This window comes from Neovison vison, chromosome 14 (genome assembly GCF_020171115.1).
Source record: "Neovison vison isolate M4711 chromosome 14, ASM_NN_V1, whole genome shotgun sequence".
In the NCBI taxonomy this organism is placed as follows: domain Eukaryota; kingdom Metazoa; phylum Chordata; class Mammalia; order Carnivora; family Mustelidae; genus Neogale; species Neogale vison.
In genome coordinates, this window is record NC_058104.1 from 2,886,509 (window position 1) to 2,913,380 (window position 26,872).

Consider the following 26,872-nt stretch of genomic DNA (forward strand, 5'->3'; position numbering starts at 1 on the left):
TCGGAGAATTCAGAATGTTTCATTTCAGACCAACCCCTTGCTGAGGTTCGCCAGGACATCAGCCTCTGTTCCTGTCACTGCAGGCATGGAGCCACGGGCCATGGATGCTGTTGCAGTGGCTCGATGTTCTCCATGCCCCGGAGGAGACCAGTAGGCAGCCGGAGGAGGAATGCAGGGGCAGCGTGCGGTCAGACTGCCACACCGGTTCACATCACCGCCTCCATGTGCAGGATCCTCAGGGCCTCAGAGATCTGGACGCTGGTGTCCATCTGCCCATACATGCCCACCAGGAAGGCCCGGTGCAACAATACAGCCGCGTGCTCTGTGCGGGAGACAGGACAGGACACGTCTGGCCCCGATGAGCTGGTGGCTCTTGGAAGCAGGGCATCTGGGCCCCCCTGAGAGCCAGGCGTCAGGGAGCAAAGGCCTTGCAGGCACTAGACACCCTGGGCGGGCCAGGCCGGGCTCACCTTGGCAGAGGAGGGTGTACTCAGGCAGGTTCCTGAGGGCCGTCTGCACCACCTCGAAGTCCCGGCTGCCCAGGCAGCACATGAATGTGGGCAAGAAGTCCGCTGCAAAGCTGAGAAGGCGCACACTCAGGCGGGCACCTCTCCTGCGCCCGAGATTGCCCTGGAGAGCCTCGGCCAGGACCTGAGCTAAGGGGGCCCAGACAGGGCCGGGGCCCGGGGTGCTGGGGATGCTGGGCTCACCTGGGGTTGTTCTGGATGGAACGCAGGGCCAGGCCGAAGGCCAGGTTGCGGCAGGGCTCCTCGGCAGAGCTCATCAGCCGCTGCAGGTTGGTCTGCGGGGGGCGGGGGTGTTACTGGGACCCCCTCCTGCCAGGAGCTCAGCCCCTCAGCCGCCAGGCCGCCAACAGCAACCATAGACCCTGCTCCCCACCCCCCCACCCCCGCCGCCACGGCCTCAGGACCCAGGGTGGGAAGCACTGGTAGTCTGCAGGCTCCAGCCCAGGCCACGGGTAGGCTCCCACCTCAACTGTGAGCCCCTGGAGCAGGGCCAGTTCGGACGCGTGGTGCCCCGTCCCCTGGCCTGGCACGCTTCCTATCAGAAGGCTGATGGACTCCCCTGGCCCCCAGCTCACTCACCGAGAAAAAACCCAGGATCTCCGGTCTCCGCCGAGACATCTCGTCTATGTCGCTCAGAACTTCCAGCACGTCTGAGACAGCCAGAGAGGCACGTGAGGGCCACGTCGTGGCTGCTGGACTCAAGGTCGGACCTGTGTCCCCACACAGCCCAGACGCAGGAGGGGGCAAGCCCCGGGACCAGAGCCTGTGGTGTGGCAGGACCCCGGCCCATGCTGGTCCTCACCCTGCCTGTGAGGCAGGGGCAGAGTGGAGGCTCCACAGGGACCCTGGCCAGTCCCTGGTCCAGCGTCAGCACAGGTTCCAGCAGAGGGACCCTGTGTTCCAGCTGCAGTACGGCCCCTCAGAACGCCGGTGCCAGGACCTCCAGAACCTTCCATGCCACCTGAATGCTGGATAAGCCTAGGAGTCCCCAGCGCCTCCAGATAAAAAGCACCAGGACTTAGGCTAGCTTCCCAGTCCCACCAGGCCAGCGACCCCAGAGTGTAGATGCTGGTTGACTGGGAGGGTTTTGGAGGTACAGGCTCCCCAAACTGTTGTCTGGCAAGTCTGAGGCGCCCAGTGGTCTGCGCTGGAACCCCCTGCCAGCTGCCTATCCCTGGCTGCCCAGAGCCACTCCCACTGCGAGGTAGCACCCGGCTCCCGGAGTTCCTTTCTGCACAGGGACACCAACCCCCAGATGCACGGCCATTTCTGAGGGTCGCCAGCACCATGGTACACCCAACAGCCCAAATTTGTGCAGCTGCCCTGCCCTCTGTTCCCCTGCACACTGCTGGCCCTCCCCCTACCAGCCCACAGTCAGGCCTCCCTTCTGCAGGTGCCCCTCAGCCCTGGGAGTCCCTGATCTCCTGCCGTCTGCCGACTGCTGCCCCGTAAGACCACCAGCCAAGCTGCCCGTCCCCGCCTCAAGCCCCTGCGTCTTCCCTATAGGCCCTCTCTGGCCCCTGACCATGAGGAGACAGCCCTGCTCCTCCTGAAGCCTGGCAGGGACCCTGCTGTCTTCTGGAGAGCCACAGCACCACGGAACTCCGATGGGAGCCCACCAGCCACCAGGGGCCGACCTGGCCTGCGGGAGCTCGGCTTCCAAACTCACCCTCAACAGTCTGGCCCCGGGAAAGCCTCTTCATGTAGGGGGCCATCTCTGCTGCGGTCAGGGGGGTGAACAGGGAGACGCTGACCAGGGGCAGGGAGCCGGCCGAGCTCTCATCTGGAAGCCAGGAAGTCAATGCCATCAGGCCGCAGGTAGAGACCGTGCCGGGAGCACAGTCCGGCCAGGGCCTGCAGGGAGGTCCGTCCGGGGGAATGGCCGGCCAGCACTCAACACCCAAGCTCCAGAACCCGCCTGTAAGCAAGGGCTGTCCCTGCCAAGCAGCCCCTAGGACCCCACACAAGTCCAGAAGATGCGGTCACTGCCCCAGGCCTGAGCACAACACCCGGGACACAGTGAGCACCCATCAAGGGTGTGGGAACCGTGAGCCCACTGGGACCTGCCCCCCAAGCCCCTCAGCCGCTGCATGGAGCGCAACCTCACGGCAGGCACAGCGATGGCCCAGCTGAGGCCTGGGCACGCCCACAGACACCGGATGGTCCGCAGGGCTGCCAGGCCCGCAGAACCCACATGGGCCCTACTCACCCTCGCCCTCCTCGTCCAGGCCCCGGTCGGCTCTGCCATCTCTGCTGGGAAGGCTCAGCCCCGCAAGGAGGGACTTGAGCATCACCAGGTCACTGCTGTCGAAGGACAGGTCGCTGGGGAGAGCACAGGTGCTCTGTGAGGACGCCGCAGACGGCAGACAGGGCAGGGAGGAGGATGGGTGTGGGAGGCCAGAGCTTTGGGAAGCGGGTTCAGAGCTGCACGGCCCCAGCCCCCACCACCCTGGGCTCTGGCCCTGCAGGCCCCCTGACCCCGTGGCTCGGGAGGCCCTCTCCCCTGCAGCCCAGCAGCGGGACCCTTGCCAGACGGAGCCCGAGTGCCCGAGCAGGCCAGGCCGGACGCACACACACACTCACTGCAGTGCGTCCGCGTGTTTCTGTAGGAAGGCCACAGCCGCTGGGGCGTTGCAGGTCACGTACTTGTGGGTGAAGTGCACGAACTTGTGGATGAAGGGCGCCAGGTGGCGGGAAGACTTCCTGTAGCTCTGCAAAGCAGCAGCCTTGTGTTCACAGCCAGAGCACCCCCACCCTGCCCCCCGCACTTGCCCAGGTCTCAGGACGGACCACGGATACCAGCAATGCCTGTGCTAAAGATGGCCTTGCCATTTGGGAGCCACCGGTGCAGCCAGACAGGTGTCTAACGAGCACCGGCAGCAGCCAGCCACAGAGAAGACAGCGCTGAGCCCGACCATGGCGCCTGCTCAGCCCTCTGCAGAACACGCGCCTTCCCCGGGCATGCCACCAGCGAGGAGCTGGTCCCCAGGGCGGGCAGCAGGAAACACTAGAGATCTGCCCTTGATCAGAGCCCACGTCCTGTGACTGCCCTCACCCGACAGCCTTGGGCAGAAAGGTCAGGCCAGGCCGGGCAGCAGAGGGGGCCGCAGGAGGGGACAGCGGGCAGAGGAGGGATGGGACACATGGGCGGGGCCGGGCAAATGTCCCACGTCCCCACCGTCCCCACCGCCCAAGCAGATGCAGGCAGCAGGACGCACCAGAAGCAGGCGGACGAAGGAGCGCATACAGTCCCACAGCGCCCCCTGGTGCTCGTTCTGGAACACCTGTGGCTGCAGAAGCTCCAGGACCCCCAGCACGTGCAGGAAGAAGGTCAGGTGGTTCTGCTGGCGGAACTCCTGGAAGTTGAGGTGGGTGCGGCCGTGAAGGAGCGCAGCGATCATGGGCAAGTGCCTGGGGACGACCAAGAGCGCTCACTGGTTCACGCCCCCAGGAATCCAGCACCCCTGCCTGGCCCCGCAGGAAACCCACACTCGGGGACACGACAGGCAGGCACAACCCAGCTTCCCCATGGGGTCTGGGGCTTGCAGACATGTCCCCTTGCAAGCTGGCCACCCTGTCTGTCCCACCTGATTCCGTGTCTATAAGGTGCTCTCTCCCCCAATCCCCACCCCAGGGCTCTCCCGGCCAGGCTCTGCTTAGTCAGGAAGCAGCCGTCACTGCCCTGCACTGTGCATGGCAGCTTGTAGACGCAGACCCCGTTCCTGCACAAGCCCCCGAACGCAGGAAGAGCCCCCAGAGGGCCTCCCGGGCCTAGAGTGGAAGGGGCCCGCTGGGGCGCCCGTACCTGAGCAGCAGGATGGGGTGCGCCACAGCCAGCTTCCGGCAGGCCATGTTAGCGTCGGCCACTCTGTTCTCCGAAGACCGGGAGTCGCTGGTGTCCGCGAGGAGGGTGATGAAGCGGTGGATGAGGCCGTCCAGCTGAGGGGATGGGGGAGGTGAGCCCCAGGAGCCGCCCGCAACTCTAGTGTCCCATATGCCTGCCCCCCACGGGGCCTAAGGCCACCACAGAAGGGCCCACAATGGGGCTCACTAGGGGCGGGGTGCCCCGGGTCCCCTGAAGGCCTGGCATGGCCGCCCAGTGACCAGAGAAGCTACTCACCCCCAGGCCCCCTGCTTTCTGGGTGCACGAGGGGCACGTGCCCAGACAAACTCCAGGGGGGGCTGCCTAGAAGGGGCTGGGGCGGGGCACGGGGATGCCCAGGTGGGGGATATGCAAGGAATGGGCCCCTCCGGCGCACACAGTCGCCACTGGGCAGCAGGCTGTGTGTCTCCAGCACCTTGGGAAGGAGACACAGGGCTGCCGGCGGACGGCCCCTCTGCTCGCCCCACAGCCTGAGGGGCTGCTTGAAGGAGAAGAGACGGCTTGTGGCCCTCGGAGAGACATACCAGGCCAGGGGGGTGGGGTGCGAGGCGGGCTCTGCCCTCAGGCGCCGACGAGGGCAAGGACAGCTGCCCAGAAGCGCCAGCACTGCCTGCATGTCGTTGTCCTCCTCGAACCCGAGGAAGCGCACTTCTCCACGACCCGGCTCGGGTCTCTACACCAGCAGTAAAGAATGGAGGTGGCCCAGAGCAGCCCCTCATCAGGGCCACCCCGCGCCTCCCCGCTCACCTTGCAGGTGCTGCCGCTGGTGGCCCCTCCACTGTGCGGCAGGACCTCAGGCACGGGCACCCGCAGCTCTGGCCACTGCAGGTAGAGCTGCACCAGCAGGTCCCGGCAGCGCCTGCCCAGCACACTGCAAGACACGGGATCAGGCTGCTGGGTGGGCGGGGTAGGCGGGGCTGGTGGTGCCCAGCCCCGGGGGCCTGTGGGCAAGGGGGCCAGAGACCTCACCTGTCGCCCCACTGCTGGATGCAGCCCGTCAGGTGCGCTGTCACCTTCCGGACGCTCTCGTCGTGTCCCCGGCAGCAGCTGAGCAGCAGGGGCAGCCGGGCCTGGAGGAGGCTGCAGGCGGCGGCATCCCCGTCCTGGCTCCTGGCCTCGGCCTCCGCCAGGATCAGCTCCACCAGGCCGATGAGCTCGGCCGCCTGCACCCGCAGCACCAGCTCCTCCCGCCGCTTCTGTGAGCAGCACCACAGTCAGCGCCAGGGTGGGCGGGCCGGGCCCACGCTCGCCTCTCCCCACCCCGCAGGGCAACGTGCCCAACACCTGCCTGGGGCGTGCGCTGGTCCCTTCCCTGCCAGATTCGTGGAACGTGGATGCAGGCCCAGAGGAAGTCCAGAGAGGCTGAAGGATCAAACCTGCAAGCACGTGGGAGCTTTGCCTCAGTTTCCAGGCAGGAGAGGAGAACAAACGGTAAGATGAGGCACGGTCACAGGAAGTTCAGGCCACAAACACCACCTCCCGATCAGCAAACTAGACGGGCCCAGGTCAGCTGTTCGAGGACGTGCATCTCCCACCCACAAAACCAACACTGGTCCTGCTCATCATCAGGGCTGCTGGTCACCCAGAGAGGACATCTGACTCCCCTGCATACGGCATGGACGACAGCCACGAACACCATCCGGGGAGCAGACCGTCTGCCCTTGGTGGTCACCCAGAGCAGGCACACCTGGACCAGGTGGGCTCTGTATCCCCAGGGTTGTGACAGCCACTGCAGGAACCCCCTTCCAGGGTGCCAGTGGGGGGGACGCTGGGCCAGATGCCCAGAGGGCCCCTGGGTGCTGCCGTCATACCACCTGGCCTGCCAGGCAGGGGTGCGGGGAGGGGGTGCTCACCTCTGCTCCCGGTTCTTGCCCAGCAGGATGTGGACACACTGGTGCAGTGTGGACCAGCTGGACTGGTGAGTGAGCAGGGCCAGCAGGTAAGGTCGGAAGGACGGCACCTGGGGGCCGGGATGACCTTTGCCCTGGGAAAGAAAGATACGGGGATGGTCCCTGTGCAGCTGACTGGCCACCTGGCCTTGAGGCACTGGAAAGCAGAGGGAGAAGGCTGTTTCCAGAAAGACTCAAGAGTTCCTGCCGGGAAGGCAGCCTCGGCAGTCTGTGCACCACGTGGGGCCCAGCTGGGGCGTGCGGGGAAGGCCACGTGTGCTGACCTGAACCAGCTCCTCAGAGATAGCGAGTGCCCGTGAACGAAGACAACCAACCAACCCAAACCCCCAACTCCTGCCTCCAGAACCCCCCAAGTCTTGTCCGAGGCCCCCAGCTGCAGGAGCACCTTGAGAGATTCAGGGACACAGGAGGGAGATGGGGGAGGTCTCTGAGACCCCCAGCAGCCCCCACAGGGTCAGGGGACCCATCTCCGATGGGGTGCTGGGCTCCACTCTCCACTCCACGCAGTATGGTGTCTCCCATCCCGGCAGGAGGCCCTGGGCCACAAAGCTCTGGTCCTCCTCCTCCCCACCCGCCCGAGCAGCCAGATCCGGCTGCTGCAGCGACTGGTCACTGGGGACGGGACACCCGTCCAGGCCAGCGAGAGTCAGGCCCAGGCTTTTGCTGGAACCAACACAAAGAGACTGTCCAGGCAGGGGCTGCCGCGGGAGCCCAGCCCCCACCACACCCAGGGTCGTGCTGGTTCTTCGTCCTCGGCGCGGAGCACAGCCCACCTTGCCCCGGGAGAACAGCAGCCTCTGTTGCAGCTCGGGGCAACTGCTGATCACCTCGGGGTCCAGCATCTCCAGCCAGTCGACGAGGAGCCCGGAGCAGGGACCCAGCTGCACGGCCTCCAGGCTGAAGGGAAAGCAGGGAAGGCTCAGCAACGGCCAGCCAGGGGCGCACACAGACCGGCCACAGCCCCGCCGGCTCACCTGCAGCCATCGGCTTCCGGGTCCCCTGGGGCTGGGGGCTCCTTCTCTTGCAGCAGCAGGGAGCTCACCACGGCGACGGGCCGCAGGGTCGGGGACGCGGGGGCAGTGGCGAAGAGCGCGGCCAACAGCTCCTCCAGGTGAGGCGACCCCCCCTCAATCAGACCCTGGAGGACTGTGGGGACAAGGGTGCTGGGTCGCTCCGGTTTGGTGGACAGACAGGCAGGCTCCAGACCACCTGACTCCAGGACAGACAACCCCTGGCCCCTGTAAGACCACCAAGGCCCCTGCGTGCCCAGGCCAGGGCAGCCGGCGGTGAGCACGGACTCTGGCGGTGGGCTCCCCACGTGCACACGATGCCAACAGCAGAGCCCGGGCACGGCTGCCATGCTGGGAGCAGGCCCTTCCTGCCAGGCTGCCGCTCCTCTCTACGGCTCCCATTTCAGGGACACCTCGGAGAAGAACCTCTGCGCTGGCAGCCAAGCTGGGGGTCCTCCCAGTTCCCGGCCCCGAGGTACCTTTGCCGACAAGCTCGGGCTCCACGCTACACTTCTCCCCTGACTTGAGGGTGGTGACCACAGCCCGGACGGTGGAACTGACCACCTCCGAGTCCCCTCGAAATGCCAGGGCCTCGGCTAGGCGCAGGAACCCACTCCGCACTGCCGGGAAACACGGGTGTGAGCCAGGGGATAGGCCCTCGACCCACCGCTGTGGCCCACCCTGTCCCGGGAGCCCCCGGGCCTCACGTGTGTTTCCAGCCAAGGATCCTACCTCGCTCCCCAAAGCCCTTGCTTTCCAACCATCGACCTGTCCACACTGACGCTCCTCCAGGGCCCACAGAGCCCGAGGGCTGACAACCCTGTATCAATGAGGCTATCACCCCCTCCCTGCTGCCCCTGGGGGAGGGGCAACAAGCCCAGGGCCCCCACCCGAGGACGCAGCCGGCCCTCACCATCGCTGATCCTGTGGCGCGCGGAGTACTGGACGGCGAAGAGCTTGAGCTGCGCCCGCAGGGGCCCCCCCTCCCCCGTGGGGCCGTCCAGCCACTGCAGCATCTGCATGAGCACTTTGAGGAAGAGTGACGAGAAGCCAGTGTCCTGGGGCACACAGCGCTGTGGGGACAAGCGGCAGCCCAGCATGGGCGTGTCACCCGGCTGTCACCCTGCCCCTCCACGTCACACACAGCCTCTCCGAGCCCCAGCTGACAGGGTACCCCACTGCTTGTGAGTCACCTCCGTGCAGCTTGGAGAGAAGAGACGCCCCTGCACCCGCAAAGGCACGTCGACAAGCTCACACGCTTGCACAGGCAGAGCAGTAGCTACAGCAGAATTACCACACCCGGGTGCACGTGGGCTGGAATGACCCCCGCGGCTCCTATTTCCCGGAAAGCTTCTGTCAGCAGAGAAGGGGGCTCCACGCCTGTCTCTGCAGGAGCCCGTCTCCTCCGTCCACTGCGAGCCAACCCCAGGCCGCGGAGGCACAGAGCTAGGGTGCTCCACGGGCAGAGCTGGGTGGCCGTGGGCAGATGCACAGCTCCGGGGGATACACCGCGGCCACTTGCAGGCCCCTGCGGACCCGGGCTCTGCGGCGCCCGCACCCACCTGGTACTGGCAGAGCTGGCGCATCAGGGGGCAGGCGAGGAAGTGGCTCCGGTGCATGGACATCACCAGGGCCCCGCTGTGCGGCGAGTTGAGCAGGGTGGCAATGGCCTGCAGCAGGCGTACGGCGACACCCGTCACCTCGGGGCTCCCCTGACGGACGCGGGCTAGCTCCTGGCCCAGGGCCTGCTGCAGTGCGAGGGCAGCGGGGCGGGCGCTGGAGCTCTGCCACCGCGGGCCTGGGCTCAGCGGGAAGATCTGTGCCAGAACAAAGGGCAGCATCAGGAGGACAAGCTCGGCCCCAGTGAGCCTGCTGTGCCCTGCACTCATGATGGGACCGCTCACGCCCAGTGGGCCAGACCCTGCCTGGGCACCGCTGGCAGCTCCCCGTCCCTGCCAGATGCCCCTAGGAGGTGCAGGGAGGGGACCCAGGACTCCTGACGGGCCTGCACGGGGAGCCCCACTAAGGCTGGGACCACAGGCAATCCCACCACCCGGCAAACGCTGCCTGTTCCATTTACAGAACCGGGCACCGACTCCAGAGTGTGCGCGGACTGCAGCCGGCAGGTAAGGGGCGCTCCAGGCTCCAGAGAAACCACTGGAGGTAAAGAGTGCACGCAGGCACATGAGCAGGAAGACCCACACTCGGCAGCGACCGTCGGCGTGTGAGCAGGCGAGCTCCCACACGGACTCCGGGTGGCAGGCGGCACATGTGCAGCATGAGGGGCAGAGGCGCAGCCGCAGAGCAGGGGGACGGCCGGGGCGGGGGACGGCCGGGGCGGGAGCGCTCACACGGCTGTTCTACACACACAGCTCCCAGCAGGCTGAAGGCTGGGCGCCGGCCGCTGCAGCAGGAGCAGCGCCCACGTGGGCACAGCACGTCTGGCCTCAGGACGCCGCTCGGGCCGAGCACTTGTGCCAGCCGCGCCTCCAGGCCCCGCTCCCCGAGCGGACACAGCCCAGCGAGGGGACCATCCCGGCTGCAGTTCTGGATGAGCACGCTAAGGCCTGTGGCAGGTGAGCAGCCAGGCTGTGGTCCCCCCAGCTCCCGCCCAGCGACAGGCTCCCCATGGATGTGGAGTTTTGGGGTGAAGCCCCTACCCCTCTCTGGGCCCAGGGCACCCCCTTCTGCAGAGCTTGTCCCAGGTAGCGGCAGCAGTACCTGCAGGAGCATGCTGGCCAGGTCGTCCTCGGGGCCAAGCACCCGCACCTGGGTCACAGCCCGGGTCCGCCCCGGCCCCGAGGGCTGCTCCGGGCTGCTCTTGGGTTTGGGCGCCTCTGCACTGTCTGCAGAGAAATGGGGAGAGGCTTCAGCCGGTGACACTTCCCGGCCGGCCTCCAGCAGGGGACGTTCCCTCAAGCACCCCAGCCTCTCTTGGGCCTGCTGAGGCCCAAAAGAAGCAGGGCCTTTACACAGGAAGCCAGACAGTGGCCGGAGATGAGAGTGGGCCCCAGGTCTCGGGAGGCCCCAGGCTGGTGAGTGCTGAGCTGTGAGGAAGGGGGACGGGCCGGTACCTCGACGTGGAGGCAGGGAGGCCGTGAGCAGGGAGTGGAAGGTCTGGCCTCCGGAGGCTCCTCTCTCATGCTGAACTTCAACCAGGTGAGCCATGTAATCTGCGAGCCAGCAGCCAACAGTTAAACACCTGAGCCCTGAGGCAGCGACGGCCCCCCTGCCCCCAGAAATCTGTGCTGGAAACACCACCCTGCCACCCAAACACCCCAGCACAGGGTGTCGCAAGCTGAGCTACGGGATCTTTTAGCCAAGGACCTGGTCCCACAGAACCCACCCCTGTGGTTCCTCTCTCCTCAAAGCCCAGAGCACACACGGACGCCCAGGGCGCAGGGCAGCCCAGCCTCTCCTAGGCGTGCCCGCCCCCGGTGCCTCCCACCCCAGACCGCCCATGGCTCGTGCTGGGCCCGAGCCTCTCAGTCGGGGTCTGCAGCACGCGCGAGGCCCCCGGTTCTCACTCTTGTCCATGATGTTCTGCTCCAGGGTCTGGGGGTCGTGGGCCACCGCCTGGTCCAGGTACCGCAGCAGTTTGCTCATGCTGGACACGGGGATGCCGAAGGACTGCACAAACAGCAGCAGCTGCTGCGGCTCCAGGTCCTGCAGGGCTGAGAGGGGTGCTGGCTCGTGGAGCCCCCACCCGGCACCCCGGCCCTCCCCGCCTGGCTCACCGTGGGCTTGCCGACCCTGCTCCCTATGGCTCCTTCCCTCTGGCCCCTGAGATCCCCCGGAGTCGTCGCTGGCTCCCCTACAGCGTGCCCTCCCCACACTTCCCAAACTCAGCCCACCGTGCACCCAACTGCCTCCCAGGCTGCCCCCCCCCCGCCCAGGTGCCCACTGGCTGCTGGGGGACCGGTGCTGCTCCTCAGGCGGGACACCCCCAGCCACTCGTCCTCCAGCACCAGCACAGAGGACCCTTCCCTCTCCCCTCGATCCCTGTCCTGTGGCACCGTGTGCCCCTCCCTGCCTGCCTGTGAGGGGCCGGCGGGCAGGGCCCGGGCAATGTGGCACTCGCCCCGAGCGCCAGGGCGGCCCCAGGCGCAGCGGGAACCCTAGATGCGCCTGCGGGATGACAGACGCCTGGTGCCAACAAGGCTGCGGAGCTGTCCTCTCGCACACGCGGTGGTGGGAGCGCCCAGCCCGGGGGGTGGCGCAAGGCCGGGCAGCCCCGTACCGGCGTCCACCAGGCGGGGGACCTCTGAGCGGATCATGCGCAGCTTCAGCCAGTCGGGCAGCAGCAATGCCTCCTCTGACGTGTCCACCAGGAAGGCCGTGGGCAGAGGCTGCTTCTCCGGGAACCAGATGTCCAACAGGGCCTGGAACTCGCCGTCTCCGGCTTTGAGAGAGATGATGCGGTGAGCAGCAGGACAGCTCGGCCTCGGCAGCAAAGGCGCGCTGGGCCCCAAGGGACTGGAGGCAAGGCTGGGAGAGCCTCCTCTCCCTGCTGTGTCTGGGGGAATAGAGGCTTCACGGCACAGGAGGGCCAACGTGAGCTGCACCTGCTCCTGGTCTAACCCACGACTCCCGCTGAGGGCACGCAGGGACTCAGAAGCTGGCCAGTCCACCCTGGGGGGCTGTGACATGGGCAGGCACCGTCCCGGGCTCCCGGGCCTTGCTGAACCAACTCCCTTCCCACTCCCAAGCTCCGAAGACTCCCCAGGGCTGACAGGAGGCCAGTCCCCCCTAGTCGCCCAGGGCTTGTGAACTCCTGTCCTTCTGAGGGGACACATCCTCTTCACCAGCCCCTGACGGGGATCACCTTCCCAATAGAGCCAGAGCCCCTGCCCTACCCTCCTGGACACGAGCATGTGGCAGACTGGTCCATGGCAGCCAGCAAGGAAGGGACAGAGGGAAGGCTGCCAGGCCAGCAAGGGTGCAGCCACCTGGAGGGACACAGGCCACGGCCAGCGAGGGGCAGGCCTGTGCAGAGGAGCTGGACCCCCCAGCTCTGGAGCTCAGCACACTCAGCAGACACAGCAAGGCACTGCCTCCCACGGCCACTCTGCTACGGGCCAGGGTGGCGAGGCCGGAGATCACGGGCTTGTTAACCTGCGGACCCTGCCGCCACCCAACGGGGACCGTGGGGGGTGCAGGCGCTCTTCCCGCTCCGCAGGGTGGGGCTGGCGCTCACGTGCCTTATGGAGGAGAGAGCCCCCATAGGCTCGGACCCCGGGACTGGCCCTCATGTACCCACCAGCCACTCACCACGGGGCGGCCCCAACGTCAGGAGAATGACCATGGCGTGGACCACCAGAATGTGCATGGTGGCTGTCTCCCCGCTGGTCCAGCGAAGGAAGACCTGGTCCTGGGACTCGGACTGCAGGAGAAGGGGGAGGGTGGCTGGGCTGCGCCACGGCGCCCCGGACAGGGGAGGGGCCCGACCGGGGAGCAGCCGCGGGCCTTACCCAGCTGTACACCTCCTCCCCCTCCTTGCTCTTGCGCATGCGCTGCACGTAGCGGGAGAAGATGGAGAGCAGGGCGACGAGCACCGCGTCCGACTCCGCGCTGCAGGAGCGCTTCGAGAACAGGTGGGACATGATGGTGGAGCGCTCCACGACCAGCCGGGCCACGTCCTGGGGGCAGCAGCACGGCCGTCAGAGGGCCTCCCCCGCCGGCCCTCATCTCCACACCAAGCCACAGGCAGCGGCGGCCTGCCACGGCCAGGGTCACCAAGACCCAGCTGCATGCAGTGGGCGGGCACCCGGGCCACCAGAGCAGACTCGGGGCGAGGTGTCCGGGTTTGGGCTGCTGTTCCCACCCAGCCCTCAGCAAGGAACCCAGACTTGGAAAGAAGCCCCCCTCCAAGGACCTCTAGCTGACTGCATGCCTTCATCCCACAAAGCCTGGGGTCCTCAGGAGCCGCGTGAGGGCCAGAGCAGGCGGATGCGACAGTTAGGTCCCAAGAAAGCTGACCAGGGCAGCGGGCGAGGAGGAAATGGCCAAGCCCTGGGCCCTACTGCCCATCCTGGAGGGAACTGCCCCACGGAGAGGCAGCAGGTCCTGCAGGCGCCCCAGCACCTGCCGCTGCTTCTGCTGTCCTGCCCACCCCAAGCCAGTGTGCCTGGGTGGGGGGTGCACAACCCACCCCAGAGCCCAGGCACCATCGCCCCGGGGGGGCAAAGATAGTGTCGGAGCCAGCCGGTGACCCCAACGGCTATGCTGGCCCAAGCATGCCAGGACCCTCACACCCCTGATGCTGAGTATGGGCAGAAAGTCAAGGGGAAGTGAGTGGGGCACATGCAGGCCCGCCCCCCCACCCCGGGGGCTGCCCTACCATTCTCCTCCGCAAAGGCCTGGGGCTGCCCCCACCCCCTCACCAGCGCCAGGTCACTGTGCTGGCCCTGCTCCTCCACAGGCGTGTGCTGGGACAGGTAGACCAGGTAGGCACTGATAGTCTGCGGGTCGGTCTCCATGTGGATGGCCTGGGGACGGAGGGCCACATGAGCTCTGGCAGCAGGCCGTGCCCCCCCATCCCCATCCTGGCACATCCCCCACCTGCTGCAGCGCCAGGGCGGTGGTGGGCCTGACACTGTCGAACAGAGGCAGCCGGGGCAGGTCCCGCAGAAGCCACTGGTAGCCGCGCAGTGCCTCCGGGTCCCCGGGGTCATCCTCCATTGGGGGCTCTTTCTCCTCGCCGTCCCGCACACTGCCCTCCGACAACACCAGGGACAGACCCTGCAGGCAGACATTCCCAGGCCACGTCTTGGCCCCAACCCGCATGTGGGCCTCGGGGGACGGACACATTCTCTCAAAGCCCCGGGAAGACGGGGGCCACCCGACTAACGAGGACACCGTGTCCGGTCACAAATACTTGAGCCGACGTGACAAGAGCAGCGAGAGCCGGTTCCCTTGGACAGTCGCCCAGCCCCTCAGAAGACAGGGCAAGGATGGTTATGAGGTTGCCCAGTCCCTCTTGGGGTCCAGCTCCCCCCCGACGGCACCCCATCCCCCCTCCAGTGTGCGGAACCCACTGGACAGAGCCCAGGGGCATACAGGCTTGCCCACGCCGTGGAGCGAGGTGCGGGGGGGCCAAACCTCACCTTCATGGCCAGCACCCTGGAGGCCACCTGGGAGGAGCCGAGGCGCCGCAGGAAATAGTCCAGCACCTCACACGTGGTCTGCTCATCGGCCTTGGGGCCCAGCAGCAGGTCCTGCAGGCGCCCCAGCAGCTGCCTCTGCTTCTGCTGCCTCTGCAGGGGCGAAGGAGACCCCTGGTGGGCCTGCGGGGCCACAGGCAAGAGCTGGCGCCCTGGGGGGCCTGGAGGCAGGGGGAGGCACCAACCTGCCGCTTCTTGGCCTTTTGCTCTCTGCTCTCACCCTCTTCCTCCTCCTCCCCAGAGGTGGCGTCGTCAGCTGCGTCGTGCAGCAGGAACTCACACAGGCACTGCACGGGCAGTACGTCCAGGGAGCCCTCGCTCGACTGCACCAGATCGGCCAGCCATGGCATGGACTGCGAGGAGGCCTGGGCGGGCGACACACACATTCAGCCTGCCCAGCATGAACGAGCCTGATGCTTCCCCCACTGTGGCCCATCTGCCTGCCTCCCCGCGTGCCCACGGCCACAGGGCATGGGCTCCGCTCGTGCGCGGGCAGCTGCCTACAGCCACGGAGCCCGTCCTCTGCGGCCCGGAGTCCGAGGGTGCCCTTTTCTGGCTATAGTCTCACTTAATGCCAGAGCCTGGGACACCTCTGCCAGGCCCCTGCCGCACACCCTGAGCTGCCAGGAACTTGCCTGCCTCTGGATGATGTTGAGGAGGAAATCCGGGCTTCGGCTCCGACACAGCAGGTGCCCGAGACGCAGGGACTGGTTGAGGCCTTTCACTTGGTCCAGGATGTGGGGCGGAGGCCTCCGAGGGGGTCCTCTGAAAGTCCCAGAAGACACGAGTGTTAGGAAGCCACGTGTGCACAGAGTCCCCAGAGCAATGGCCACATGCGAGGGCAGGGGGACAGCTTGTGTCCCACCTGAGGCCACCACCCACAGAGGCCCAGCAGTCCCTCCGTCCACTCCTCCAGCCACGCCCCCCCCACAGCCCCGCCACCGCCCAATCCAGCCTGGCCCCAGGGCGTGGGCTCCACGTACTGAGGGTCCAGGCTGGTGAGCTGCGACAGCAGAAGGCTGCTGCTCTCAGTGATGGTCTGCTTGGTGGAAGCCGCCGCCAGATGGCCCTCGAACGCCAGGATCTCCTGCTTTTCCCGCTGGGAGGTCTGCAGCTCCCGATTAATCATCTCCGTCCGGGTCTCCTCGTCCGTCAGGGTGCACGGGGGGTATGAGTAGTTGCTGGGGACCGAAGAGAAGGAAGGCGCTTCTGTGCCCGTCTGAGGCTTATGGCCACCACACAGCAGCCCATCGGGTCAAGGATAGCCACAACTGATGCCCTGCAGATAGCCTCGGCTGCCAAGTGCTCCAGAGAGGCTAGCTGGGCTGTCAGCAATGCTGCCGGGTCAGGGCCCTGGGAGGGAGCCCCGTGCCCGGCAAGCCGCTCTCCCTCCACAAGGCAGCACATAAGCCACCCCCAGAATCGAGCCTGGGAGGCGTCAGAATCCTGGACACCCGCTCAGTCCTCCCCACGCCAGAACTGCTTTCCACACGACATCTGCAGGCCGACCAGCTGCTCCCAGAGGCACACACAGCTCCGCCGAGCAACCCAGCTGTCATGGGTTCTGAGATGGAACCCACCGCCTGTGACGGCCACTCAGGAACATATCACATGCACCCGGCCCCCGGCTCGGCTCAGCAGGAACACAGCGGACAGCAGGGCGCAGTCACCCAGCCCAGGCGCGAGCACCCATGCCCACCGTGTTGCTCGGCGGCTGTGGACCCCAGGCAGCCTTCACGTGTGCACCCAGTCCCCCAGGCAGACTCACTTGGTCATCACCATTTCCATGAGCATCTTGAGCGTGGGGTACTCCTCCCAGGCAGCCAGGCCTAGGGAGCAACGAAACTGCGGGTGGCGGCCAGCACACAGCACTCCTGCCCATCTGGGGTCCCAGCCCACCGCCCAGTCCCTGGGCAGGCTCCACCCCAGATTCCAACAAGCAGGAAGTCCCGACAGGACGTTAAGAGCAGCACCCGGGGTGGGGGGCAGGGGAGTGACCGCGAGCTGGCCAGAGGGAGGCTCACCGATGTTCTCAGGGTTGAATGCCGCGACCACCAGCAGGAGGGGCCACGCCTTCCAGTAAAGGGTGGAGATGGCCAGGTTCGGAGGCTGGTACCTGAAACGCAAGGACACCCTGGCATGGCTTAGCCTCGGCAGTGACAGGACTCCGTCCTGACCAGGGTGGAACGGCCCAGAGACAATGTGGTGATGGACCAGCGAGGAAACTACTTAAGAGATCAAAATGTCGACACCTGTGACTCCACAACCCCCGCACCTGGTCGTTCAGGAACACCGGCGTCCCGGGAAGGGCACAGCGGCCACTATGACGCTGCCCAGAGCCCAGCCCCGGGACTCACCGCCCAGGTCCCCGCGCCGGCTGACCCCCGGCACACTGGCTGCTAAGTGCGAGCAAGGGCGGTCACGACACGAGATCTTAGTGTTCCCTGTGGGTCTTATTCTCTCCGTTGGAGAGCCAGAAGCAGCCCTCTATCCACCCAGACAAACTTTAACACCGCCTCCGTGACTTAAAAATCACGTTTACAGCACACTTCTGATTAAAGTACAGCTCTTTCGGGTGCCAGAACATTCTAGAGAGTGAAGCAGAACGCCACTGCTGCTGAGTACAGAGGAGATCCAAAAAGCCCCAACTTGGAGAGATAAGTGAACGGGCTGCCACGTGAGAGCGAGCAGGTCGGGAAGCAGAGCACGCACCAGCAGCCCGAAAAGGCAACAAAGAAATGAATGCCGGGCACGACAAACAGCATCGGGAAGAAAAAAAATCCTCAGGTACAAACAACGGAAAATGCGCGAGACTAACCCATTAGAAGCGGCAGGCCGATGCTGACAGGAGGAAGAGATCTAAACGAACAGAGACCAGAGCTTCAGCACCTTGAACCTGGCCACACCCCCCAAACCCAGCTGTACTCACAGTGATACCGTCAAAGCCCCGCTGCGCTTTTTTCTAGAAATTAACAAGCTGACCTGAAAATTCACGGGGAAACACAAGGACCCAAAGAGCCAAAATTGCCTTGCAAAACAAAACTGGAGGACTCCCACCTCCCAGTTTCGGAACTCAGCCTGGCCAAAGGTGTGAAGAGAGCGGCGTGGACGCGGCACAAACACACGCACCAACAGAACAGAACCAAGAGCCCAGAAGAAAACACGCGTCATCGTCACCTGATCGCCGACCAGGGTGACAAAACCTTCAGTGGGACGGGGAAAGGGGACCAGCCTTCAGCGCACGGTGCCGGCTCCATAGGCCGGGAGAGAGGGAGAATGAAGTCGGACCTGATGAGCTAAAACTCTTGAGTTCTTGGGAGGACACCCGAGAGAGCTCCGTGAGCCTGGGTAGGCCACGACAGCCACGCACCAGTACAGCAGCACACGGGGCCATGTCGTCAGTGGGTTGCTGCACGGATCAGAGTGGGGGCGCCTGGACAAGCCACGTGAGCGCGGCCAGCAAACAGAGCTGGGCAATGCCTCGTCCGCCATGGCAGAGCGAACCTGGACCCGGCCTTTTGGTCCACACAACTAACTCGGGGGATCAGAGGCCTAAATTCCAGAGCTGAAGCCATAAAACACAGATGCAAATTTTCATGATCCCAGACAAGACAACAGTTCCTTAGAAATGACACAAGAGGACAAATGGGAGAGAACCAGCAGGCTGGGACTTTCCCACAACTAAAGCATCTGTCTCTCAGAGGCTCAAAGGGCACGATCAGGAGCTCCGAGGACAACCCACAGGACGGGAAGACGCGTGCAGATTACAGACCTGTTTGTGGTCTACACGCAAAACAGAGAGCTCCCAGCAACAAAAATCCAAACTCCTCAACTTAAAAATGGACAAAGGACCCAGACAGACATCTCTCCAGACAAGATGGACACATGGCCAAACAGCACACGAAGCGAAGTTCAGCGCCGTCCATGCTCAGAGACGCGCCCATGGGAACCACAGCAGGACACCTCCACACACCCGCTGGGACGGTGAGCGCAGGAGACACAGGCGCTGGCAGGGCGAGGACACAGCGGGACTGGAGCCCCCGGCGCTGCTGCGGAGAAGTCGGCAGCACCTCAGTTAACCATGTGACCCCTGCCCCCTAGTAGGAGCCCTGGAAACACAGGTCTGCACGGCATGGCAGTCTCGGGGCACCGGGAGCTTAAACAGAGCGTGGTATCCGCATGGAGCAATGCCACGCGGCCAGAAGAAAGGAAGTGTGGCTGTCTTACACCCCGGCTGAACCCTGGCTAAACCCCAGCGACGTGCAGCCTAGCGAGGGGGGCCAGACGCAGGCCATGGGTCACCAGCTTCTGTCACTGTGAGGTGTCCAACAACGTCCCAGCCACAGGGACAGAGTGCAGGTCAGAGGCTGCTGAGGGCTGTGTGGGGCGGGGCAGGGATCCCGGTACAGGCTTCTTGAGGGGGACAGACACGCTCGGAACTAGGACTGCGGCAGCAGCGGCACAGCCCCGTGCATTTGCTGGAACCAGTGCATCAGCAACTCTGGGTGAGGCCTATGTGGACCCCAGCTCGATAAAGTGGATGGGGAACTCCACACGAACCCCTGCTGTGTGCCTGGGAACGTGTGTGTGTGTGTGTGTGTGTGTGTGTGTGTCCGTAAACAGGAGAGGGAGACAGCTGGGCTGCGAGTCCCTGAGATGCGGGTGCGGGCAGGACAGCAGGCCTGGGGACCCCGCAAACTGTCCGGCCCCACGTCCAGCCTTGCCGGCCTTGTAAGGCATCTGCACCCAGCATGCCCAACATGGGAGGAGGGGCGGGGAGGGAGGAGGTAGGAAGGGAAGGAGTGCCTTACCCGGGGGGAAGCTGGATGTTCTCGGGGTGGTGGTAAGTGCACAGGTTCAGGACCGCGTCGATCAGCTGGATCCTCTCCACCTTCAGCACTTCCACATCTGAAACCGAGAGCCACGGGCAGCTGCCAGAAGCCCGCTCACACGCACCAGGGGGGTCCCGGGGCACAGGGCTTGGGCCGCTGGAGGACAGTGGGCAGACAGGGCCTCGCTCTCCAGCAGCCAAGGCATGGGCAGGGACAGGGATGGACACGGGCGGCCCAAGCAGGTGGGCCAAGGGCGCAGACGCGGACCCCGCAGCAGCCGCAGGAGGCAAGCAGCTCTTGAGGCATGGGCGCTGTCCTCAGGACTGCTGGTGCGGCCCTTTCTGGGGGCAGATGCAGCACCTGCCACCGTGCATCCCACAGACAGCAAGCGCAGACCCCAGGGCTAGCCCCAGACATAGCGCCCTGAGGCACTGCCAGATGAATGCCCACTGCCCCATCCCCAATTCCAGGGACCAGTCGGGTCCAGCGGGCACGGGGCTGTGGGACGGAGCAGACACCCGGCTAGACGCCAGGAAACAGGCCCACCGCAGCAGCCTGGGAGATGCACATAGGTGCCCAAGGGGCATCTGCAGGGATGCGAGCAACAGAAGCCCACTTGGGGAGGTCGTCACTGAGGGGGTGCCCGAACCATCAGAAGGGACCCTCACCATCTGCCTGCACGGCCGCGGCTCGCTTCACCAGGTGGTCGGCAAGCTCCATGGCGTCTGCGGGGCCCAGTGGGAGCTCCCGGGACAGCCCGATGACCAGGATGCGCATCAGCGTGTCCTCCAGGATGGGCACCTCTGAGCAGAGGCGGAGGAAAAAGCTGTGGGCAAAGCAAGTGGGGCTGGCTTGGGACGGGGCTGCACATGCCCCCCGACCCCATGCAGGAGAGGCCCCGGCTCCAAGTCTCGAGGGGGCAGGGAGGGGGCACCATCCTGCTCCTGAGGCCTCCGTGGACAAGGCCTGGCCACGCCGGGGAAGAAGGCAAGAAGGTGCCCAACCCCCAGGGGCACAGATGAACCAGCCACCAGCCACAGCCGCTCACAGCACAGCACAAGGAGGGGCAGGGAGCACAGGGGTAAGAGGTGTGCAAGCTGGACCGGGCAGCAGGGACCCAAAGGTAAGGATGGCCGGGAACCACTCAAGAACACTTGGGAGATGAGGCCACGACACCAACCCGGGGAGGAAGGGCGCGTGCACGTGGCTGCTTGGAGGCCCAGAGGGAGCAGTGAGTTTGAGGGTCCCATGGACATGGGCCGGCTGGAGCCCTGGGAGTGGACGGCACTGCGGAGGCACGGCAGGGGCAGCACAGCGGGGTGGGGGAGGGGACAGGGATGGCGATCTGGGAAAACAGATGGGCCCCCCCCCGCCACCGCCCCTGCGCACACGGGGGGCACGCTCACTTGCGGTCGCTCTCGGGGGGCCAGTTGTCCCACTTGTAGTAGGTCTCCGGCTGCTCCGTGAAGAGCACCTTGTGCAGGCTGGTGGGGACAGAGGGGCTGTTGGTGCGGGTGCCCGGGGCTCTCCCCAGCCCACTGGGCTCCGTGGGCTGGAAACTACATGCTCTAGGCAGGGACTCCGGGGCATCTCTCAGAGCCTAGGCAGACCAGACCCTACAGCTGAGCCCGTGTCCCCTGCTCGGGGCACATCTCTGGCTGGGAGGCCGGCGCCAGCGCATGGCCACATCCAGCGTGGCAGGCTCCCGTGGGCTGGGCCCAGGGAAGGGGCCTCCGTGGAAGCAGAGCGAGCCAGCCCGTACCAGTGCACGTAGTCCTTGGGGGCGAGCTTGCTGATGGAGGGGACAACGGTGTGCAGCCACCACACGGCATCCCGCTGGATCGCGGCGATCTGGTTCTGGAAGGAGCGCAGTACCTCGAGGTCTGAAAAGGACATGCAGGGTCACGGTGTGCCTGCACCGCAGCCTCCCGGGGTCGGGGGTGAGAAGGGGCAGGGATGGGGGTCTCCGAGCATCCATCCTCACGCCTCCTACAGGCTACAGGAGGGACACACTGACGGACACCAACGCAGCTGGAGGAACACTCAGGGAGCACCGCGTAAGCCTCCTGTGGGCCGGGGAAATTCCAGACAAAGGAAATCCCCAAATTCCCAAGGGTTTCATTCCTCACATTTTTCAGGATTTTGTTAAGACAACTTGGGCAGCCTCTGCCGCCAGACTCCCAGCACGCTGCGTGATGAGACCAAGCAGCAGGACTACCCACCCCGGCCTCCTGCTCTCAGAAGTGGGACTGCAAGTCCGAAATGGCCCCCAGTGAGCAGATGACCCGAGCAGACAGCAGGCCCTGGGCCCAGAGTATAGGCAACGGCAACTTCCAGAAGCTTCCTGCGTGTCCAGGATGGTGGGTGGGTCCCCCAGGAGTATGGCCTGCAGCCTTGGGAATGGCCCCCGGCCCTGCTCTCAAGCTGGGTGGCATCCAGTCTGTCCTGGGTCCTTACTTTTCTTCTCTCCTTTGTCCCAGGCGGTGCCAGCCTCCTTCACCTGCGCCGTGATGCCCAGCATCATGGCCACAGCCAAGACGTCTGTGACATGTACCACAAATCGCTCCTGTAAGGACAGCCCCGCACAACCAAGTTCACGTGAGGCAGGGGCCTGCAGTCCAGAGGCCCTGCTCAGGCCCCCAGCCCACAGGCAGCCGGTGCAGGACGCCCAGGGAGCACTGTGCCTGGAGACAACGTGCGCGAGGAGGTACGGGGACCAGGAGCAGGTCAGTGAAAGGCTCAGACCACGGAAGAACGTTCAGCCGACAAAGCCGGGCAAGGCCCACCATCTGGAGCGTGCGGCCATCTGCCAACTCGCCCCTATGGCTTTCAAGACCCTCCACAACCTGCTCCTGTCCTCCTCCTCTCCCTCCGCACCTCAAAGTCCAACACTTCCCTAGGGCACACCTGCGGCTCCAGCAGCTCCAACTCTGTCCCCAAGTCCGTCCCCAGCTCCATGCCTCGCCAGAAGGTCACCCATATGCACCCAGTCCCTTCTCAGACGCCACATAGAATAGAACCCAGGCCACCCTCTGAGACCAGCCGCTCCACAAGGGGCGCCACCCTCGGATGGCAGACGAGGCCGCGGAGCACGGGGTGGGGGTGGGGCACCTTGAACTCCATGTCCAGGTACTGGGGCTCCTTGCGCTCCTGCATGAGCCCAAGGCAGAAGGCCTGGAAGTTGACCTCGTGCTTGGTTTGCTTGATGATCTCCCGCAGCAGCGCCCGCGAGGCCCGCAGGTAGTCGTCCTTGTTGGTCAGCAGGTCCTGGAACACCATGGCCAGGAACTGGGAGGAGAGAGGACACCCAGGCAGGTCACTCCCCACCGCCACCGGCTCCCCTACTGTGGCAGGCCTGCCGTCGGGGCCTCCCTTGGCCCTGCACAAGGCTTCCCACAGCCCTGCCGGGAAGACGGCCCTGTCTGTCTCCCTGGAGCACGCTGGGCCTGAGCAAGCAGGAGCGCTTCCACACTGGCCGCTCCCAGAGAGCATGGCACAGTGGAGGACACGGCTTTCACTCTCAGGGCAGCCAGTTCGTGGGGGACCAGGCCTCGTTAAACCACTGCCTGGGGGTGAGGTGTGCCAGGCTCCCGGGCTGCGGGGTGAGTTTAGAGGGGATGGCAGAGTGGTGGGGAGAAGTGGCTCCCTGCGCAGACGCCGTTTACAGCCCTAGCTCGCTCCAGCAACAACCCTAGGGCTGCTCTCGGCTCTCCCTTCACAAGTACCTGAAATGCAGGGGACTCTCATACTGGGGCCCCGAAGGCCAATGCCAGAGATGCCGGTCCCATTTGGGAAAGACCAGCCCTCAGAAGGGTGTTAAACAGGGGCTTTTCTGGGGGGCTCAGTGCTGCCTCCTCCCAAACAAGCTGAGCCCCGGGTCTAAGGAAGATGCCCCATGGCGAGGCTGTTCCCGCTCTGGACCTGACCCAAAGTCAGGCCACCGGGTGCTGCTACCTGGGCCCTCTATGCCCCCCCGGGCTTTCTTCCGTGCAGCTCGGCCCACACCACCCACTGCATCCCAGTGCCCGGGGCTGCAGCTGCCACCGAGTGCTCCTCTCCTCTCCCCACGTCCAAAGGGGCTCCCGGGCTTGCGGCTGGCCCCCCGCACTGTGGAGCACCCCACCTTGGGCGCCAGCTCCGAGCTGTGCTGCAGCACAGTGTACAGGATCTGCATGTTGTTGGGGTTCCGGGCGTTGGAGAGCTCATTGAAGACCACAAACTTGATGGTGGTGCCCAAGTTGTCCTTGTGCGCGCTCAGCAGCTCCCTGGACACAGGGCGAATCAAGGGGCGCTGGTGCGGACTGCGGCTACCCACCCTGCCACCCTCCCGCCCGCTGGCTCCCCTGCCACTCCCCTGCCCGCCCTCGAGCTCCCCACCTCTGGCCCTGCTGCCCTCCCACTGGCTCTAGGCCGGGCCGCACCTGACACACAGCATGTAATGGTTCAGGAGGACCTTGGGCTTGAGGCGGATCTTGATCAGGTGCGAGATGACGTCCATGTCCTCCACGCCATGCGTGTTGCAGTTCATGCACACGGACATCAGCAGGTCCTGGGCAGGCCTGGTCAGCTACAGGGGGCGGGGCAGTGCCCCATCAGCCTTACGCACAGCCCAGCCCCCACAGCGCCCCGAGGAGGAGGCCCCGCCCCCGCCCTCACCTTGGGGTTCTGCAGCCACATCTCCAGCCTCTGCACAGCCATCAGCCGCACCTCCTTGTAGCCGCAGGTGGAGGTGAGCAGCCGCAAGAGGTTCCGCGACACGTTGTCAATGGGCTGCCGCCGGTTCAGCTGGTCACGGAGCATGTCCAGGACGTACTCCTCCACGCTCTCTGCGAGGTCGTCGTACCTAGGCCAGAGGGGCGGGGAACGAAGGAAGGAGAGCTGGCTCCCCCCACGGGCCCAGCCCACCAGCCTCCCAGCCACAGGCAGGGCCCCACGGGCGGGGGTGCCGCACAGCACGCCTACCTGGGCATGAGCTGACCCTCCTGCTCGGGGCTGAGCTTCTCCTCAGCGATCAGGAGCTCCGTCTGGCTGTCCTCCTCCTCCGTGAGGGAAGGGTGAGGGCTGCTCCCTGCGGAGCCAGCCACTTGTGGACACATCCCCCAGCCACCCTGCGAGCACCCATCCCCTCCAACAGCGGGCTCCGTGGAGGGCGGCGACCTACCCTCCACCCCGGATGCTCCCTAGCCCGGCCACCCAGCGTGTCTTACCAGCACTGAGATCCCCGCCACTGCGCGCCACCTCCCCCTGCAGAAGCATGCTCTTGGGGGGCATCTTGGTGTTAAACGCCGTCTGGATGTTGTCCACAAAGGTCTTGCAGTGCTGGCTGTCCACCCAGATCCGCTCACCCAAGGAGTCTTCGATGTACACCTGCATGGGACAGACATCCGCACTTCTGGCCCCTGCTGGGCAGTTCTCTTCTGCCCGTGCTCTGTGGCTCCCAAGACAGGTGCTTCCCCAAGGACCTCCAGTTGCCTGGGGTGGGAGGGGGCTCCCAGAATGACCTCCCCAGCGACCAGCACAGGAGACAGATGCCCCAAGCTGCCAAATACGCAGCCTCCCAAGAGGACACACTCAGGTTGGCCTCTTTTTCCTCCCGGGGTCCTGCGCTCTGCCCCCATCACCCCAAGCAGGGTAGAGGTCCCAGGGAGCCACCCAGGAGAGATGAACCCACCTTGACAAAGATCTCCGGCCAGTTCTCATCCTCTTCGTATGCAGCCATGAGCAGGTTACAGGCCAACACGGACACTAGACTGTTCCCCTTGGCCTTGAAGTTGATGGAGGCGTCCCGCCGCAGAAGGCTGCACAGAGCCTACGAGAGACAGCATGTCATCAGGAAAGCAGTGCCCTGCACACAGGGCAGAGCTGGCAAGCTTCTGGAGAAGCGGATTGGGGTGGGAGGAGACGGGACACGAGGCCAGAGTGAGGGCCCGTCTCACTCAGCCTGGCCCTCACCTCAATGACCCCCTCTGTGGCGAAGATGTTGGGCTTGATCTTGGCCAGATACATGAGGCTCAGGTACAGTGCGCCATCGGGCTTGGCCCGCGTGGCCTTCAGCTGCTTCACAGCCCCACACAGCACGCCCTCGATCCGGCCGTCATTGCCCTCCAGCTCGGCGGCCTCGATCTCGTCCAGCAGCACGGAGGGTGGCACTGGCAGGTAAAGAAGGGCCTCATTAGAGCGGGCAGCCAGGAGCAGAACCCACCTTCAGAGTCCCTCCCAAAGCCAGGGGACAACAGGGTAAACCTGCAGAAGCCCAGTGAGTGAGGGTCTCAGGACTGTGCCATGGGTCCCCCACCTCCAAGGACAACAACAGTCAGGGAGGGAGCAGGGTGCATGCTGCCCGCCTCACGGGGCCCAACCCAGCCAACAACGGGCCACCACGGGAAGAGCACCCTCCAGACTCCGAGCACCGGCCCAGCCACCTCCAGACCTATCCCTACATCCCTCATGGCTACTCTGGGTTTAGCTGCTCCTGTGCTACATTTTTCTACAAATAGGTCAACTTTTTCCAAGTTTTCAAATTAACCAGCCCAATGCCATTCATTGCCTTTCCTCTCAACAACGGCCACTTCTCTGCTGGTCTCCCCGCCTGGCGCTGCTGGCCCTCTCGACTCAGATCCGTCCCGCAGGGTTTTGCTTCAGTGGTCTCTGCTCCTTGGGTTTTGACCTTCTCTCCCGTGTTCACTTCCACCATTTCTTCATGCTTCCTTTCCCCCTCACTTGCTGTTGTGTGTCCGCGGCACACGGAGCTCACCAACCTCCCTGCGCGGTCAGCCCCCAGAGCACGTCACAGGTCCACCATGCCCCTTCCTGGTGCAACAGTCCGTATCGCTCTGACACCGAGACTACAATCCCCACCGTAGCATCTTTTCTGACCTGAGAGTGTGTTCTGGTGGTTTTTAAAGATGCAAACACGCAGAGGGAGGTGCTGCCGTTGGTGTGAGTTAACCGTTCGAGGGCAGAGGACTCAGTGATACCCACTGGACGCTTTCCAGGTGCCTGGGACACGAGGCAAGCAGGCCGCGCAGACGCACTGGATGCAGTGAAGACCTCAACCTTCCACATGCCCGGGTATGCACAGCTGTGCTATGTTCCGCCTTCTGTTTGCTTAACACGTTTGTAAAGTGTTTCATCAGCTCTGCGCATATTTTCCGTAACTGCGTTTCATCTCATCGCCAGAAGCACCTCGTCCAGGAGATGCCAGCCGGGGCCTCAGCCCTCGTTGCCGGGAGCAGGTGCCGTGGGGCTGGCAGGGCGGTGGCCCGGGGAGGGCTGGGCCTGGATGAGAGGTCTGATTCACCCCTGAAGCCCAGCAAGCCCCAGTTGTGTCTTCTGCTCCTCCTGCCCCAGGGCTCCCGGGCACGGTTCCATTCTCCAGGACACATGCCTCACTCAGCGGCTTATTCTCTAACGTCCTCAACCACCCGTCAAAACCCTGTCCAGACTTCAAGGCTCAAAGTCACAGATCCCTCATAAGTCTTCCCTGTGCCAAAGCCGTCGTGTGAATTCCTCTGTGCTCAAAACCTGGGGCTGGCTTGATATTTCAC

General features: G+C 65.0%; 1 protein-coding gene across 2 annotated transcripts in view; it reads right to left on the minus strand.

Annotated features, from left to right (window-relative positions):
• Positions 1 to 26,872, minus strand: part of INTS1 (integrator complex subunit 1) — a 28,684-nt gene continuing 1,812 nt past the window's right edge. The window contains exons 3-47 of one of the 2 annotated variants that reach the window (XM_044234131.1): positions 25,278 to 25,474; positions 24,997 to 25,134; positions 24,533 to 24,692; positions 24,288 to 24,393; positions 23,982 to 24,168; positions 23,747 to 23,892; positions 23,449 to 23,590; positions 22,437 to 22,613; positions 21,783 to 21,891; positions 21,088 to 21,208; positions 20,732 to 20,809; positions 19,994 to 20,151; positions 19,305 to 19,401; positions 16,518 to 16,609; positions 16,262 to 16,322; positions 15,477 to 15,674; positions 15,129 to 15,258; positions 14,679 to 14,858; positions 14,437 to 14,586; positions 13,892 to 14,071; positions 13,714 to 13,818; positions 12,802 to 12,969; positions 12,602 to 12,713; positions 11,571 to 11,732; positions 10,858 to 11,004; positions 10,405 to 10,503; positions 10,052 to 10,176; positions 8,893 to 9,147; positions 8,244 to 8,403; positions 7,810 to 7,950; positions 7,295 to 7,466; positions 7,094 to 7,217; positions 6,264 to 6,394; positions 5,699 to 5,786; positions 5,380 to 5,606; positions 5,158 to 5,281; positions 4,333 to 4,466; positions 3,746 to 3,938; positions 3,111 to 3,238; positions 2,737 to 2,849; positions 2,197 to 2,310; positions 1,107 to 1,177; positions 711 to 802; positions 471 to 580; positions 1 to 322 (exon numbers count right to left, since the gene is read on the minus strand). In XM_044234131.1, the coding sequence (XP_044090066.1) occupies positions 207 to 322; positions 471 to 580; positions 711 to 802; positions 1,107 to 1,177; positions 2,197 to 2,310; positions 2,737 to 2,849; positions 3,111 to 3,238; positions 3,746 to 3,938; positions 4,333 to 4,466; positions 5,158 to 5,281; positions 5,380 to 5,606; positions 5,699 to 5,786; positions 6,264 to 6,394; positions 7,094 to 7,217; positions 7,295 to 7,466; positions 7,810 to 7,950; positions 8,244 to 8,403; positions 8,893 to 9,147; positions 10,052 to 10,176; positions 10,405 to 10,503; positions 10,858 to 11,004; positions 11,571 to 11,732; positions 12,602 to 12,713; positions 12,802 to 12,969; positions 13,714 to 13,818; positions 13,892 to 14,071; positions 14,437 to 14,586; positions 14,679 to 14,858; positions 15,129 to 15,258; positions 15,477 to 15,674; positions 16,262 to 16,322; positions 16,518 to 16,609; positions 19,305 to 19,401; positions 19,994 to 20,151; positions 20,732 to 20,809; positions 21,088 to 21,208; positions 21,783 to 21,891; positions 22,437 to 22,613; positions 23,449 to 23,590; positions 23,747 to 23,892; positions 23,982 to 24,168; positions 24,288 to 24,393; positions 24,533 to 24,692; positions 24,997 to 25,134; positions 25,278 to 25,474 (6,218 nt within the window). In that variant the 3' untranslated portion in view covers positions 1 to 206. Of the gene's footprint in view, positions 323 to 470; positions 581 to 710; positions 803 to 1,106; positions 1,178 to 2,196; positions 2,311 to 2,736; positions 2,850 to 3,110; positions 3,239 to 3,745; positions 3,939 to 4,332; positions 4,467 to 5,157; positions 5,282 to 5,379; positions 5,607 to 5,698; positions 5,787 to 6,263; positions 6,395 to 7,093; positions 7,218 to 7,294; positions 7,467 to 7,809; positions 7,951 to 8,243; positions 8,404 to 8,892; positions 9,148 to 10,051; positions 10,177 to 10,404; positions 10,504 to 10,857; positions 11,005 to 11,570; positions 11,733 to 12,601; positions 12,714 to 12,801; positions 12,970 to 13,713; positions 13,819 to 13,891; positions 14,072 to 14,436; positions 14,587 to 14,678; positions 14,859 to 15,128; positions 15,259 to 15,476; positions 15,675 to 16,261; positions 16,323 to 16,517; positions 16,610 to 19,304; positions 19,402 to 19,993; positions 20,152 to 20,731; positions 20,810 to 21,087; positions 21,209 to 21,782; positions 21,892 to 22,436; positions 22,614 to 23,448; positions 23,591 to 23,746; positions 23,893 to 23,981; positions 24,175 to 24,287; positions 24,394 to 24,532; positions 24,693 to 24,996; positions 25,135 to 25,277; positions 25,475 to 26,872 lie in introns of both variants that reach the window. The other variant, XM_044234130.1, reaches the window with a different exon arrangement.